Below are 17,500 nucleotides of genomic sequence, written 5' to 3'. Positions count from 1 at the left end.
CCAGTGAAGACCTATTGTGGTTGTCAAATGTATTAGATAAAGTTTTTATACAAATATCACACACAATGAAAGGAAAAAGGGAAGAATCATACAGAGAGTAAGGGATTAAGACTATGAAATACACCATAAGACTCAATATAATTTTGGACACTCAAAAAAATGTTGCTGATACAGGCCTTTCACAAAATCCACACAGCAATTCCAAAAAGAAAATGCTTATTCATCAACAAACCGTAGAGTAATCCTGGTCCTTTCCAGCCTGTAGCACCTGCAGACGGTATGTGATTGAGTCCTCCCCTGGGCATCGTACACTGCACCACTCAACCAGATGGTTTCCATCTGTAACCTCTGTCACCCGTGGAGCTGTGATGAAAGATAATGAAATTACTTTGGTGTCAAGAAAATGCCTGACTTAACAATACTCAAGATGCCCTTGAATTCCTAGTACCTTATCTTGCATTATGTCTATAGAATTAATTCATTTTCTGAGGTAAATCTGCATCTTACAATAACTTTTATATAGTAAACGAGACACTAAACATAACAAAGCAAACTCTAATTTGCAAGAAGCCTGATCACCTTTGGGGGGTGGTGGGGGGGCCTTGGTTGTGCGCAGCTCAACCACAGGAGAATAAGGGCCCACTCCAGCTTCATTGCTTGCGCAGATTCGAAGCCGGTATAGAGTGTTCTCTTCAAGTCGAACTACCTTGAAATTCTGGTTTGTTCCATTATACACCTGATAGAACCTGCAATTTCCATTTTAACATCAATAAAATATTTGTAATCCAGGTTAATAATAATAAAACCATAAAATTAAAAAATTTATACATCAGACTTCATTCTAAAGGAACAACAGCACTATCTTCAAGTCACAAATTTTCTGTGTCATTGCAAACTCACTCTGTGGTATGACTATGAGGATTGGGAAACTCCATCTGCAGAGAGTACACAAGAAGGTCTGAATTGCGCCCATCACCCCACTTGAGCCTCAGAGAGTTGTAGGATGCCCTAACAAGCTCAATGGTAGGAGGCGTGGGTGGGTGTGGCCTCGTGGTCACCTTGTGCACTGCACTCAGACCTCCAGGACCAACACTGTTGATGGCCTGAATGCGTACTCTGGAGACAAGAGATATACATTAGAGACAGTTATTTGGATAATTTCTTTTCGTAACAAATGGCTTTTTTTTTTTTTTTTTTGAAGTGTAAATATCCTTTTATAAGGAAATAATTTAATGCAAAAGGATAACAAACAATAATAAAAGTACAGAAGAAAAATGCAAGAAACATTAACTGTGATCAACTGTGACTTACTTGTATAAAGTCTCTGGCATGAGGTCTTCGATGGTGTATTCTGTATCTGGCCCTGGTGTGGTGACTGTGCGATCTCCAATCTCAATAACATAGTGTGTGATAGGATCTCCATGATTGGCAGGCTCTCCCCATAAGAAGGTCACGGATGTAGCTGCTGGAGAGGACGAGATGTAGGCCACAGGAGCAGGTGGGGCAGCAGGTGTTGTAACAGTTGAGATGGGTGACCAAGGGCCTACCCCAGCACTATTGCTGCATGACACTCTGTGAACACAAGAATTTGTTGTTGATCTTATTCATGCTTTGGCTCAGTATAGTTAAAAAAAATATCCTTGCTTTAGAACTTACCTGTGAAAAACAGTATGCAGTCAGTAATTGAAATGCATGACATGTATCCAAACAAAATAATAGTATATTATATCAAGTTCTCATGTTTATGACTAATATGTCATCTACACTCCCATTCCTGCAGTTTCTCCTTTTGCTTTTTGATTGATGTATTCAAAAAGAATCTTGAGATATTTTTATCAAAAGTGTGTGTATACAGCTAATCAATTAACTTCTCCTGATTACCCTTTCCTTGAACTGGCTGCCAAAATATGTGAGGGTGGGGATAGCATCCCTAAAAGACTTCTAAATCACCAGATAATAGGTCCTCCTAAGCTTTCTCCTTTCCTCTCCATCAATAATGTTGCTGCCCTCATCAAAAAGATGCACAATCCTCATCCTACCCCTAAGCCTGATATACTATCAACCACCAAACCTCTGGCAATCCACTACTCATCACCATGTTATCACTGCTTTGATATGTCTGTTTTGGTTCTTCTCTCTACATAAAAATAAATATAGAGTTGCTAATATGGCAAATATATACAGATAACAATGGCAAAACGCACAATCATAAATAAAAAATGAAGCACCTATAAAACAAAACAAAAAAATGAATGGTAAAACACACTACCATGTTGATACTATGGTAGAAAAACCCACAATGTACAAACTAGTTTTATTGAAAATGAGACAATAGTTTTGAAATCCTCCTGGTTATGGAATCAACCAGGCATGAGGAAAGCAATTGGAGAAGGCACCTTGCAAAGTGGCCAACAACAAAATCTGCATCCCTAGAATGCAGTCCATTCTGTCTTACAGAGAACCTGGTTTACCTTCTCAAATGTCATAGGAGCATGTGTTCTAAATTTATCAGTAAAACCTTTATGAAAAGGAGAGGCTAAAATAATTAATCTCCAAAATTGCCTCAACATTTCAGATATAATACAAACAAAATTGAGGAAAATTTTGTTACCTAAAGGCATAGGTGGTAGCAGGGGCCAAGTTGCGCACTTCTGCAGTTGGTGTAGACCCAGTGTACGCATTGTTGAATGTCAAGTCAGACTCAGGGTCCCCACATGTTGATGAAGATTCTGAGGACTCTGCATGAGGACATGAGACCTGTAATGAAGAATAGATAACATTAGAGATCTCAATGTGACAAAATTTCTAGGACGTCTTTTGGGAGTATAATCAAAGACCTACAAACATGCATTAAAACTACTGTAGACGTGTTCACTCTGAATTCATAAGCTATAGTACTGTCAAAGCTTACAAGTGGCAAGGAAGTCATCACATGCCAAGAATGGTTGACATGCTGGGGACATGTGTCAAGCCATTGATACCACAGTGTACTCAGGTGGTTGGAACAAATGTGCTGGTTACCCACACCTGGCACACACTACCATGTTACATGCACCCCAAAATTTTGTTTTTTCAAGCATTTTAGCTGGCCCACAGCCAATTGGCTTTAGGGAATATAACCACTTGGTACACTGTCAAAAAAAAAAATAAAAAAATAATAATAATAATAAATAATAACAATAATAGTAATCACAGCTCTTTCTCAATTACCTCTGCAACTTGAACACTATACTGCTCAATAGCGGCTCCATTGTTTATTGGTTCCTCCCAGGCCAGGTGGACAGAGTGTGGGCCACGGCAAGCCAGGTGTAGGGAGTGAGGTGCATCAGGTGGGCCAGCACCACTCACCACCTCGAGAGGCTCTGACCATGGCCCTGGTCCCATTCGATTTACACAACGCACAAGGAAGATATACGGCCGACCTGGTAGTAAGCTATACAAGGAAGAAAAGTGGGATACGATTTAAGATTTTTCTATCCTGGAAACTCACAACCTTATACAAAGAAGTAAAATCAAACTTTCCCATGTGGAAAAAAAGAATGTAACAAATATAACAAAACCCAAGATAATGTAACTTTCTTTGAACTGACCTTGCAACAGTGCATTCCAGGTCTCGGCCACAGTAGACCTGCCTTCTCTCATTGTCTGGTGCTGTCATCTCCACTTGGAATTCGGTAACAGTGGCTCCACCATTATATTCAGGATGGGCTGAAATGCAACAAATTAATAAATAAACTGCAACTTCAAAAATCAGACATAATCATCAACTAAGTGGTGATTTATAGATTTCTCTTCAAATCAGTGACATGATTTCTTTGATCACAGAAATTAATACATATTTGTGACACCACCAATCTATTAAGCTCTCCACACTGTCTAATCCAGCAATGAAAGACAGTCAAGAACAAAAACATTCCATTCTGCTACAATATACTTTTCTTAAGTAATGATGGTCAGAGGTGAGGAACATGTCTTTCTTTACTGTTAAAATCTAATATCTGGTATAATATGAAGAGTAGTTCTGACAACATCAACCCATAAAGTGTCAATGCCACACAACAAAATCCAAGCTCTAAGCCTTGATGAAATCACAGAATCATTTCATCTCCCTATCCCTGACACTACCTCCTCTCTGTTTCCTCCCCCCCCACCTCCCTCCCCCCCTCCCTCCCTCCCTCCCTCCCTCCCTCCCTCCCTCCCTCCCTCCCTCCCTCCCTCCCTCCCTCCCTCCCTCCCTCCCTCCCTCCCTCCCTCCCTCCCTCCCTCCCTCTCTCTCTCTCTCTCTCTCTCTCAACATCCAGATCCTTTTTTACAATAACAACGATATTGCATATAGACTGAAAAGTTCATGCAGAGCTAGACAAAACTACATGACTACATACCCCACTTTAGCTGCAGCATGGAAGCCTTAGGTTTCCCCAATACATGAGGAGGCTGGCAGACACCTGGGTGCACTGCCTCTGTGGTCACCACCGCAGTTTCACTCCAGTCACTCAGGCCGCCTAAACTTATGCATAAAACATGTACTTGGTAGCTCTTTCCCGGTTCAAGGTTCAAACATTCAAACTCAGTGTCTTTCCCAGAGTAAATGAGCTCAAAACCTGGAAGTTGGGAGTGAAAAAAGACTTTTTGTTAGTAACTGCACTTCATTTTGGCAGATATGCTTCCTATTAATTTAAGCACAAATAATTAAATAAAAATCTTTCATGGATATAAAATACAGTAAGGCTTAAGTACAACAGTGTGAAAAAAGCACTTTTTGAGAGAAATCAGTAATCTTTCTTATCTAAAACAAATACGAACCACTGCCTCTGTCGATTTCCAGACTATAGTCTGTCACTGTGGAGCCCCCATGGTCGGCTGGAGGTGACCAGGTTAACAACAACCTGTTTGATTTGGGCCGACCTTTTACGCTCACAGGGGAGGGTGGTTTTGGGCGGTCAGGCAGTGTGCGGTAACAAACAATATCCGAAGGAAGTGATGTGCCTTCTTCATTGTGGGAAAACAGCTGCCAAGTAATATAATAATAATATTATCCACACACACACAAACAACATGGCAGAAATATAATTACCTATAATTTCAAAATTATATTGTCATCATTTCACTCTCTATCAGTCAGTAAAATATTGCTGCATCACCCTTACCCTAAACTTATAATCAGCATTTCTTCTGAGGCCTTGACACTCGTATTTTGTGTCACTGCCATTATACACCGGCCGAAAGCCATATCCATTCATTGAATCTTCCATCTGGAGGGTAAACGTTTCCTCAAGAGGCTGTTTAGACCATCCTAGACTAAGCGAATTTATACATGCTTGCTCTAAGTTGGGTGGGGAAGGCTGCGAAGGTGCCACGCCACTTGTAAATGCCACTGCCTCCGGACTGAAGTCACTGCAGGGAAAAGAATTGGGTAAGCAACAAGAAGTAAAGAACAAAATATATAAAAAAACAAGCAAGCCATAATATTATTTCTAATTTTCATAAGCATATCATTGCAGTCTACATTGAATCTTGCACATTTTACCTCTGCCCATGATCATTGACTGCAGCCAGACGGACATGGTAGCGAGTGTTGGGGGTGAGTTTAGTGATAGTGTGCTGCTTTCCTCGCCCTCTAAACACTTCTTCCCATTTCCCGCCACTGCCTCCGTACAGCTCAAGGACAAAAGCTGTCACCCTTGAACCATTCTCTTTGACAGCACCCCATCTGAAAACAAGAGTGCAAGAATCCTAGGATTTGTACTTCAACTAACACTTGATATATTTATTTTTAAGTGAACAGATAACAAAGGAAGCTTGAGTTAACCCTTTTGCAATATTGACGACAAGGTGGTGACATTCTTATATCCTTAATTTTATTCTGTTATTGCAAAAAAGTTCTTTTGTGATCAATACAAACCTGAATTGTAATGATGTTTTTGTTCTATATGCAAGTCTAGGTTGCTGTGGAGTGTCGGGCACAGTAGAATGAGTGTGGAACGGAGTCACGTTGGTTGGATCACCACGCACACTTCCACATACACATTGCAAGCTGCAGATAGTCAGAGTATTTACAAAACATTTTAGCAGTGGAAAAATTTTAAACCTTGTAAATGGTACACTGTATGGCAAAATATTCATATTCACTTTATATGCTATTAGTAGTAACATATCTGGCAAGTCTCTTGAGAATCAAATGACACTCACTAGACCCTATATTCCGTGGCCGGTTTGAGCCCACTAATTGTAACCTGCGTAGCAGCAATGGACTTGTGCAGGCTATTGTTTAGGAAGACCTCATACAGGAGTTCCGAGACTGGGATCTCCTCCTGCTGCTGACTGCTTAGCTCCGGTGCTGACCACTGGAGAACAGCTTCATAGGGAGTCAAGTTTATCACCTGCAGGAAAGGAACAACTTAGTAAAAAAAAGTACATATATCAACATCCATAAACAAGTTCATGTTCAAGAAAAAAATAAAATAAAAGATTGATCAAAAGCAAAACTGGAGCAAAGCAAGTGATAGGCTGTCAGGGACATACCTTGGGGGGTTTAACCTGAGACAGGAGGAGGTGAAGGTTGTTTCTGGGGTCCTCACCATCCTCAGCATGGATCTCTTCCTCTCCAGCATTCTTCCGGGGCAGTAGTTCTGTTTGGGGTGATGCAAAATCCAGATCATAAATTATACAAAAAGCATATGTACACAGCAATCCTTTACTTCATATGGATGCTTTATTCCCAAACCTATATGAAACTGCAAATTATGCACATTCCATACAATCAATGTCACATGTAACCATACAGTTCCTTCCAGGTCATCCCCCCTAGGGTGAGTGCATGAGCTGCTCCCCCTCTCTCTGAAGGTGACCTTAAGATGTATCAATTACTAAAATGTCCTGATACATAGATATTCAGATATGATACTATTCCACTGACTGGCTGAAGAAATTATTATAAACAAAAATAACCTTAGGAGGTGCCATTGTTAATCACCTCATTTGCCAAGTCTAGTAATGATACCAAGTTAATGTTGTTACACAACTAAGCAATATCATGTAGTATAAATCAAGGATGTCAACTCTCAATCTAAGACCCTTATTTCCAAAATCAGAAAAACAAGCATTTGAATATAACCATTATTAACCCAATACCGATGGGCATGACATGTACGTATGTGCTATGCCCATTGAGAGTTACTTATTTGATTGTTTATACACATAGATGGCTACACTTGTATTAAGTCCCTAATGAGCCAGTTACAAGTACTCTCTCACCGGTTTACCCTTTTCTTTGATTTACGAAAACATTTTGCGTTATCTTATTTTGCTGTTACTAATGTTTATAACATTATAGTAATTATAATGTTTATAATAAAAATGACACCAGTGATATTCATAGCACTAGTAAACAATATGTTTTTCCCGCCAATTCAAATTAGGTAAGGTCACATGGTCTACTAATTGACTCCTTTGTGGCTAAGCACTAGCAGAGCCATCTATGTGCAGAGACATTTCACAAAAATATAGTAAATGAGCAGAGCATTTTTCCCATTTTTTATTCATTTTCCCCAGAAGCATTCAGTTGAAGAGAATGTAAGTAAGCAATTGGATATACTGAAGAATATATAATTTTTTAACCTGGACTGGTAAGGTTTTTGGACTTGAGACACTGTATCTAATAACTTCTTCATGTCTTCTATGTATGTACTAAATTAGGACAAAAAAAATGTCTCACTGTACATAGAATGAGCAGAATCAAAATCAACTTCTAAATATTTTGCTGCCTCCAAAGAACAAATAATGATTGTGCAAAATCTGCCTCTATACCTTTCTTAGGGGATAAGGGAGGGGTGCTGTGTAGGCTGCTCGTTCCTGATTTGTTAACATGCTGGTGTTGCGGCTGTCGCTGATAATACTTTCGAGGTTTTTCATACTGGCGCATGTGCCGTTCTGACTTCTGGGTGTAGTGAGGTGGTGGCGAGGCTGAAAGAGCATGATTATTAAATACGATGATACATACACATTTCAGCATAATTTATGATTGAAATTCCAATGACAATAATCACTGGCTAAATGATATCCTTACCTTGTGTCAATGGCGGAGACACCACAGGGGAGTATTGTGGTGGTGGCTGATATGGGGGCACATAGCCCTGGGGAGGAGGTCCTGCTGGTGGAGGTCCGAAAAACTGGGGTGGGCCTTGTCCTGCATTCGGGCCCTGCCAAAGGAAGGAAAAAAATCTGGTCAGCACATAGGCTGGCTTTCCTGGGTCACAGAACTCAAAGTTGATAAAACTAAAAAAGAGACATTCCTGTAGGATATCATAGTACATACATTTACATATATCAAAGCTAGCTGCATCTACATGAAAGTAAATAAATTTTGGTCTGAAAGCCAATATCATCTTTAACATCTAATCTGCTTTTTAAACCTATGCAGTCTTTCACCTTCTACAAGTTATCATTTAGTAAGTTAATGTTTCCCTTTCTAATTAATATCAATTAACAGCTTCCAAGTATTTCACAAAAAATATTATCTTACTCCTCTATAAAGACTAATATGCAGGAAGATTTCCCGTAACATCGGTAAAATAATAATGTAAAAAATTCACTGTTGCCCACACATAATGCTGTCACACTCAGGCCCAAAGAGCTTCCTTAGGCCTTTCCAAACTAGCTACAAGACCCAGCAAGGCGTGAGGGGGCGGAGAAGATACCAAGCGGCAGTGCTTAGAACACTCACTAAACAATTACATGTGAGGGATGAAAGAAACAAAGTAGGATGGCATCACCAACACTAGTAACAATTAATATTCTTGATGATGACTGATGATGATAGCAAATATAATATCAATAATAATGTTATAAATGATGATGATATCAATAATAATGACAATAATCAATAATAATAATAAGAGCATAATAATGATAATAATAATAATAATAATAATAATGATAATAACAATAATAATAATAATAACAATAATAATAATAACAATAATAATAATAATAATAATAATAATAATAATAATAATAACAATAATAATAATAATAATAATAATAATAACAATAATAATAATAAGAAGAATAATAGCATAATAGTAATAATGATAATAATAGCATAATAATATGATAATAATAGCATAATAATAATGATAATAATAGCATAATAATAATAATAATAATAATAATAATAATAATAATAATAATAATAAAAATAATAATAAAAAAAATAATAATAATAAACAAAATTATAATAAAAATAAAAATAATAGCATAATAATAATACTAATTGACAACAATAACAATCACTGATAATCATTATTATAATAACTGAATAATCAATCATAATAATCTTCGTTATCATCAATAATAATGTTGATGATAATGATAATGATAATGATAATGGTAATGATGATAATGATATTGATATTAATAATAATAATAATAATAATAATAATAATAATAATAATAATAATAATAATAATAATAATAATAATAATAATAATAATAATAACAACACTATTAATAATAACAACAATAATAATACTATTAATAATAACAACAATAATAATAACAATTATGACAAAAAATAACAACAGCAATAACAATAATAATGATGTTTATGATAACACAACACAATACTAATAATAATGATTATAATAATAATAATAAAAGTAATAATAATGATAATAATATAATGATAATGATAATGATAATGATAATAATAATAATAATAATTATAATAATAATGATAATAATAACAATAATAATAATAACAGCAACACTAATAACAATAATGATAATGATATGAATATGAACAAATAAAATGTGACAAAGAAAAGGGTGTATGAGAAGCCATTCAGGAATAAAGTCAACAATTATATACCAAAAGCACAATCCCCAAGCAAAGTTTAACTCTGTACCACCACAAAAGCATCAACCAAATCTATCGTATGACAGTCATAGTGTATACATATATCTTATATTTGTACACATGACGGTTTACACACACAACCATGTTCACAGCAAGAAACTTTACCCAAAGTCCACTACATTGTCCGTCACACATACCACCAGCATGAACGTGGTCACTTGACCATTGGGGCCCTTCACTCGCAAGAACCTAGGTGGTGACGAGGCAATCGGGTGGTTACTGGCGGCAGATGTTCCTGTGCTGCTTGCCGGTTCTTCAACAATCTCTTCTGTTTTTTGGTTACCTTTCCCTCCTCCCCTTTTCTTTGTCTTATTTTTGGGTGCAGTTTGTGGGGTCTCAGGAAGAGCATCAGTATTATGGGAAGTAACAGTGCTTGAATCACGCATCTGGGAGGTCATGGAACTAGCAATAATGGTTTGAATGGGATCAGTCCCGCTTTTTGATGTCTGTGAGGCTTCAGATATGGTTGCTGAGTCTTGTGTGGGCTCATTGTTATGGTCACTGGGGCCAGAAGTGTCAATTCCTTCAGTTTTGGCCTGAGGTGACTCAGAATCAGCCCTCGTGCTTACAGAACCCTCAGTGTGTGCACTTGCAGGCTGAGAGGCCTTCAGGTCAGAAGTTGTAGGCTGGGAGTTAGTTATAGTACTCAGAGAGGTGCCAGGGTCAGCAACATCTATCTGCTTCGTCTCGGAATCATCGGCAGTAGTCTGGGAAATATCACCTGCGGTGTGAGACTCCACAGACGTGAACTTGGCGGACTGAGTCTCTTCGGCCGAGGGCTGAGAGGTCACCGCGCCGGGGTCAGTGGCCAGAGGGGCAAGCGAGGCAGGGGGGACAGCAAAGGCCTTGTCAGGCGCCTGGTCTTGACCCTTGCTAAGTACCATTTTGAAGGCGCTGACAGTTTCTTCTCTTGCTTGAACGTCCTACTTGATCTGGCGTCCTTGAGACAGCTGGTTCTGACGCTGGCTATCTGTTCTTCCTTGCCTGAGACTGTTTCTCTCGACCTCCTGTCTCCTGTCGCCCCGTCCTTGCAACAGCTGGTTTCCTCCTCTCAACCTCCTGTGAGGCCAGCTGTCTTCTTGCTCTTTAGTCGCTCCTGATAGTTCATTCATCCACACCATCTGGAGGCCAAGACGCCAACAGGCGCATGTGGTGGCTGACGTCTGCTATCCCAGATGTAAGTCGTGTTCGCCAGGACCTAGAAGACCGACTCTCACTCTCACTCTCACTCTCACTCTCACTCTCACTCTCTCCTAACGGCGAGCCGATGGTGATATTTGCCGTTTGCGCCCCTGAGAACGTGAGACACTCGTCAACTCCGCGATTTCGTCACTCGTGTATGTTCTTTTAAAAACAAACAACGAATCGTATCCTTGAGATGAGAAAAAAAGCGAATGAGCATCATAAATACGTCGATCCCCCTTTGGACTTTCACCCCACCCTCCGCCTCTTAATTCCCCAATACTCGATCATCATAGCGTATAAGCCCCACGGACCGGAATCTGACCCCGACGGCGAAAACTAATCAGCGCACGCCGTAATAACCCCGCCTCCATCACTCCTCGAGTCGCGCATTAATATTTCAAACCCTCGTCATCTGCGCTCGGCAATGGCTTATTACCACCAGCTGTCGAGGCGGGGAACAGCTGGACTATCATGTGCTGAAGAACGCGTCCCTTCAAAGCTGTTTAAATGAAGTAATGATAGTTCCTCGCCCCATCCCGAGAGCGACTACTCGTGGGCGTTCTATTTGTTCTGAGGCTACTCCAAGGGGTGATGGATGGACGGCGTGGCACTTATCTTACTCTCGAATTGCTTAATGACTAATATAATAAACTGAATTTGAAAATCGACTACATGCGCACGAACGCGGCGCCGCTTGCACGTCCTGTCGTTGCATAAGGATGCCTCGTGCGATGCCCTCGTCCTTCTCGTTACATTTGGTTTACTGCGCATTCTGATGGGCGAATCTGTATGCATACTGTATTTAATATATACGTTCATTCTGTCCGTCTGTCTCGTGGCTCATCAATATTTCTGAATTCACCAAATCATCCGCGGCAAATTGTCAGCCGAAATCCCAACCTGCCCCCCCCCCCCTGCTATGAAAGAATCACACGCTTCCCACTCAAAACTTTAGACATTTTCGAAGGCTTGGACATTTGTATTTCAAAATACCATAAAATGAGAAATGTATAACGAATTATTTCATAAGATACCCTTCTCGACTTCTCTGAAAACTTAAGTCCATAAAAATCACTAAAATATCTATACGAGATAACTATATTCATATATCTTGGCAGTTTATGAATACGACAAAAATATATTTTCCCACTATATCATACATGACCGCTAATGAGAACAGGAGGCTCCTCCCGCAAACACTTCAACAAATTCCTAACAATTACATCCGGTTAAGACTCACTTAACAACCTCATTAGACCAATTCAAAATTGCTTAACTTTTATTGGTACAAATCAATCCTTTAATTAGAAGTTGACTGCTAACTTGATGAGAACAGAGCCAAGACACTCTCTCTCTCTCTCTCTCTCTCTCTCTCTCTCTCTCGTGTGTGTGTGTGTGTGTGTGTGTGTGTGTGTGTGTGTGTGTGTGTGTGTGTGTGTGTGTGTGTGTGTGTGTGTGTGTGTGTGTGTGTGTGTGTGTGTGTGAGAGAGAGAGAAGAGAGAGAGAGAGAGAGAGAGAGAGAGAGAGAGAGAGAGAGAGAGAGAGAGAGAGAGAGAGAGAGAGAGAGAGAGGGAGAGGGAGAGGGAGAGGGAGAGGGGAGGGAGAGGGGGAGAGGGGGAGAGGGGGAGAGGGGGAGAGAGAGAGAGAGAGAGAGAGAGAGAGAGAGAGAGAGAGAGAGAGAGAGGGAGGGAGAGAGAGAGAGAGAGAGAGAGAGAGAGAGAGAGAGAGAGAGAGAGAGAGAGAGAGAGAGAGAGAGAGAGCAAATATGCGTGCTCCGTAAGGAGGAAAGTGCGTGAAAGACAATTCGTTCTTCCTGGTATGTCTATTAGTTTCCTTTCACACTAAATCCCGAAATCCCTAAACTGCTAATATCCTCGTGAATTTAAAGCACCAACGCCTTGGTCGGAGATCAAACCTCGTCCACTTCCGCACCCTGTATACTCCTCATCATGAGAGAGACCCTAACTCTACTCCATATCTTACGTTCAAACCACACAACATCGAACAATATGGTCGAGTTATTAACCCACGTGCAGGCAAATTACGTCCTTCATCACACGTCATTTTACATGATTACATGTCACTTAACATTACAGATGTTGTAATGCAGTGTGCACGCCACAATTTTCCTCGTTTCAACACTTCACGACTGTTACACAACACTATGTCCTTGTGATTAGGTTTGTCTTATAACATTGATCTTAGGTTTGTTTCACAACTAACACTCTTGTGCTGAGTTTACAATCACGCTTCCAAGAATTTGCATTCCACAGTGTAAACTGCACAAGCATGTTCCTCAACAGTTGTTTATTCAACTTGGGCGTGCTTGCATGTGCCCACGATAACACCGGCGCCCATGACCACCATATACTTAAATATCACCAGAGAAACGCACTCCTGTCGCAGAGACAATAAACAATTGGGTGAAACCGCTATGTTATGCCACTATCTAAATATTACGTGACAAGAGCAACACACAGGTAGGCAAGTCGGAATGCGGAGGCGAGTCGTATCGCCACATATCTCGCTTTTTTTCTTTCGAAGGCTACCTTGCGCATTGTCGGTTTCATCATCAGTTGTTCCGCACAATATGATGGTTGTCGGGAAATCTCACAGTCGCATGAATGCTCAGAAAAAAAGACAAATATACTAATACGAGAGGCGTGAAAATGGCTCGGGAAAATCGCCGTTTGCAAACCCACGACGGGACAGGCCAAGACCGGCGCCCCCCGTGCTCTGCGAAGACTTTTCCTCCTTATGTTTAGCGTCAGCTAGACTCTCCTTTCGATTGGGTGCGTTTGCTTTACCTCACTTTAGAATGTGTGGTTGAGTTAGAGTTTTAATGCCGTAGTTGCAACGAGAAGAGAAAGAAAAGAGAGCGGCACCCCAGAGATATTTGGCAACGTGGCATATACTACGTGTCAGATAGGGAGGAGTGGGGGGGGGGGGGGTCGCACACCCAATGCAACATACTTCTCCTGATAATCTTTTTCTTACTACTATTATATTATTACCTACCTTTGCATTGGACTGTTACTAATGAATTAATCCACAGGACGAAAGCAATTACCCAGACAAAGGTATATCTCGAACGATGGAAGAGGGTGTGTGGCGGAGGGAGGGAGGGAGGAAGGGAGGGAGAGGAGGATATACTACACGTCATCACACACACTCACAGCGATGCCACATTCCTCTATCCGTTTCATTTACCATCATTTTGTTTCTTTCCTTCACTACGATAAGACACACTAGACCAAATTCTGAACTACAAATGCCGCAATCCTACTCCTTAAAACCTTCTATTTTCCGCTGAACTAACGTAACTAGTCTATCCCCTACATGGACCACCAATTTTAAAGTTTCATTAATGGACTAACTAAAACCTTTTTACGAATATGCTCGTTGTCTCAACATGAATGACCGGACCAATTCATGAAGTTAATCCTCGCGATTGAGCTTTCCTTCGAGCATTCCCAGGAAGCTCCTCTGCCAAGCGACGGGACGCTAAAGGGACCTCGCTCTCTCTGCCCAGACTCGCTCATTGCGGGTAGATAAAGCGGTACAAAGTAGCAGAAAGAGCGAAGAAAAAAGGGAGCAACGAACCCGACATGGCGCGAGAAATTTACTAGGGTTTTATTGATTGTCTCCGTACGACAGTTTTTCCCTCCTCGGCCGGACCAGCCAAGTCGCTGCCGACGCGGGGAGAATTCGCGGAGATTTCCTCGCATCGATTGTATGCGGCGGTCGGGAGGCGCGGCGGCCGGTCAGTCGGCGGGCTCAGGCGGCCGCCCCTGCGACAGGGGAGGCACTGCCCGTCTGCGTGATCGTACAAGTTACGGTCATGCATGTAGTATTTGTGCAGGTGTACACATAGACATCTGTCTTTGTATCTATTTACGCATGAATATGTATGTTTATATGTATGAATATGTATATGTTTATATGTATGAATATGTATATGTTTATATGTATGAGTATGTATGTTTATATGTATGAGTATGTATGTTTATATGTATGAGTATGTATGTTTATATGTATGTATATTTATATATGTATGTATATTTATATATGTATGTATATTTATATATGTATGTATATTTATATATGTATGTATATTTATATATGTATGTATATTTATATATGTATGTATATTTATATATGTATGTATATTTATATATGTATGTATATTTATATATGTATGTATATTTATATATGTATGTGTATACATGTGTATGCGTATATATACATATAAAAATATTTTTGTGTATATTTATCTATATATATACGTATATATATATATATAAATATATATATATATATATATACGTGTATATATATATACGTATATATATACATATATATATACGTATATATATATACACTTACACAGTAATTTAATATGTAAAATGTATACAAATGTATATGTATATTTATATTCATATTTATATGCATATGCATTTGTATATGTATGTGTATGTTTGTGCACTTGCGTGCACTTGCGTGCGCATGCGCATACACACGCACACGCACAATCATCCAATCTTTACCACCTGAATTAACAATCTCTCTCCACCCCCTTTCCCGTACTCTCAATCACAAACCGAACAGATGATGAACAGAACACACAACTTTAAATGGTATAATTTAGCCCCCACCCCCCTGTCCCCCGCTGCATTTGCCCTGCCCAACTTTTGCACGATGCGAAATGGGTCAACGCGAACGCCGAAGACTGAAACGATAAGCCGCGAACTAACGATAATATAACATCCCCCGACCCAAAGATACCATTTTTAAACAATACGGTTCGAAAAAAAAAAAACCCGATCACCAATATCATATTCCGAATTCGTATTAAAATGCAAAAAATAGAGAGAAGAGTCTGATCATAAAAGACAGCAAAAATGGGGAAAATCGAAGCGTTTGCAAAGACCTCAGACGCGACAGAGATATTAAAGGGGTGTGAATGGCGGATGCACGGATATTAAAGGGGCGAGAGACGACCGCGGTGCAATGTGCAAGGGACTAGTTGCTAGAGGTAAGGAGAGATGGGGAAACAGGGAGGGGAGGGAGGGGAGGGAGGGGAGGGAGGGAGGGAGGGGAGGGAGGGAGGGGAGGAGGGAGGGAGGGGAGAGGAGAGGGAGGGAGAGAGAGAGGGAGGGGGAGAGAGAGAGGGAGGGAGAGAGAGAGAGGGAGGGAGAGAGAGAGAGAGAGAGAGAGAGAGAGAGAGAGAGAGAGAGAGAGAGAGAGAGAGAGAGAGAGAGAGAGAGAGGTGGGGGGGGGGGGGGGCATGCAAGCACTTCCCTTCCTTAAAGGCAGAAACGAGAAAGGAGAGCCATTAGGCACGGCACAGCCATCGCCTACCGGCCGGGCGCGGGAACACGGGCCGCCCCCAGCCAGGTTTCCCGCAAGAGTTGGTTCAGTTGTTGTTGCTAGCACGAAGGTCAGCTTTAATGACCTCATGCCATCATGACCCGCGCCGCCGAGTGACCTGTTACCGGGCAGCGCGAAGCCCGGAGGCCACCGAGTACGCAGAGGGGGCGGGGCGGTGGTGTGTGTGTGTGTGTGTAGGGGGGGGGGGGGGGGGCTCTGTGACACGTCGGCAACTGCTGTGGCTGTGCGGTCTCCTCCTCCCACTGGCGCTCGGCCCTCGCCAACGCTCGCCTAATTCAACCTCCAGAAAATCTCCGCAAATCCAACGATTCCCCCTCCACCCCCAAAAAAACTGCACTTTTCCTAGTGTTATCTAGTTTCTCTCTGTTACACTTACACATTTATGACATATGACCGAGGTTCCCCAAAGCCTTCATTTACCTTGAGAGTGCATTTTCATGTAATTATTCATGTACTGCAAAACAGGTAACAAAAGACAACAAATATTGGTAGTTATCTTCGGTTCGGCACAGCTGGAGCGAAGGTTATTATGGTTTCAATTTTAGTTGTTACTTTTTTCATCACTGCACGTGCCTTTTCTATTGTCTTCGTAAATATTTTTAACCCGCCTTTCTCTCTCTTCTCTCATGACCCTGACCTTGTCCATCTCCCTTCTCCCTCTTCCTCCCCTTTCCCCTCTCCCCCTTCTCCGCCCACTACCCAAGGTCTTTCTGTGGTCCACAGAGTTCTAAAGTACCCATCGCCTCCCAGTGACGTGTGCTTGTGTACTCTGAGGTGGTTGTCTGTATTTATATCGCTCGCAAGGAGCATCCTGATAAATATTCTTAAGCGTGACTGAAGTGGAGCCCAGGAGAGCATGAATGCATCTGATGTGCTCGGACGCTAACTACCTCACCCTATTGTATCTCGAATGAGGAAGATGACAAGTTGAGAGAGAGGGAAAGGGGGAGGAGGGGAAAGGGAATAGAGAGAGGAATCAAACAGGGTACAAGTGATGAGAGTGACATG

At 41.0% G+C, this 17,500-nt stretch overlaps 1 protein-coding gene across 3 annotated transcripts in view; it reads right to left on the bottom strand.

The window, feature by feature from the left end:
• The window catches only part of LOC125045167 (fibronectin type-III domain-containing protein 3a-like), a 17,872-nt gene extending 4,080 nt beyond the window's left edge, over positions 1-13,792 (bottom strand). Inside the window, exons 1-18 of one of the 3 annotated variants that reach the window (XM_047642322.1) lie at positions 13,651-13,792; positions 8,066-8,198; positions 7,807-7,962; positions 6,523-6,629; positions 6,190-6,380; positions 5,903-6,034; positions 5,528-5,710; positions 5,148-5,394; positions 4,804-5,008; positions 4,383-4,601; positions 3,591-3,708; positions 3,211-3,433; positions 2,612-2,757; positions 1,312-1,572; positions 901-1,116; positions 580-746; positions 233-363; positions 1-11 (exon numbers count right to left, since the gene is read on the bottom strand). The exon at positions 1-11 is cut by the window's left edge and continues 184 nt beyond it. In XM_047642322.1, coding sequence (XP_047498278.1) covers positions 1-11; positions 233-363; positions 580-746; positions 901-1,116; positions 1,312-1,572; positions 2,612-2,757; positions 3,211-3,433; positions 3,591-3,708; positions 4,383-4,601; positions 4,804-5,008; positions 5,148-5,394; positions 5,528-5,710; positions 5,903-6,034; positions 6,190-6,380; positions 6,523-6,629; positions 7,807-7,962; positions 8,066-8,198; positions 13,651-13,674 — 2,870 coding nt within the window. In that variant the 5' untranslated portion in view covers positions 13,675-13,792. Of the gene's footprint in view, positions 12-232; positions 364-579; positions 747-900; positions 1,117-1,311; positions 1,573-2,611; positions 2,758-3,210; positions 3,434-3,590; positions 3,709-4,382; positions 4,602-4,803; positions 5,009-5,147; positions 5,395-5,527; positions 5,711-5,902; positions 6,035-6,189; positions 6,381-6,522; positions 6,630-7,806; positions 7,963-8,065; positions 8,199-10,053; positions 11,302-13,131; positions 13,171-13,650 lie in introns of those variants that run through there. The other 2 variants (XM_047642323.1, XM_047642321.1) reach the window with 2 other exon arrangements.
• Between the last annotated feature and the right edge of the window lie 3,708 nt (positions 13,793-17,500).

This window comes from Penaeus chinensis, chromosome 36, assembly GCF_019202785.1.
Source record: "Penaeus chinensis breed Huanghai No. 1 chromosome 36, ASM1920278v2, whole genome shotgun sequence".
NCBI lineage: Eukaryota > Metazoa > Arthropoda > Malacostraca > Decapoda > Penaeidae > Penaeus > Penaeus chinensis.
Note: the sequence above shows the minus strand (reverse complement) of the source record. Positions and strands in the feature narration are given on the sequence as shown.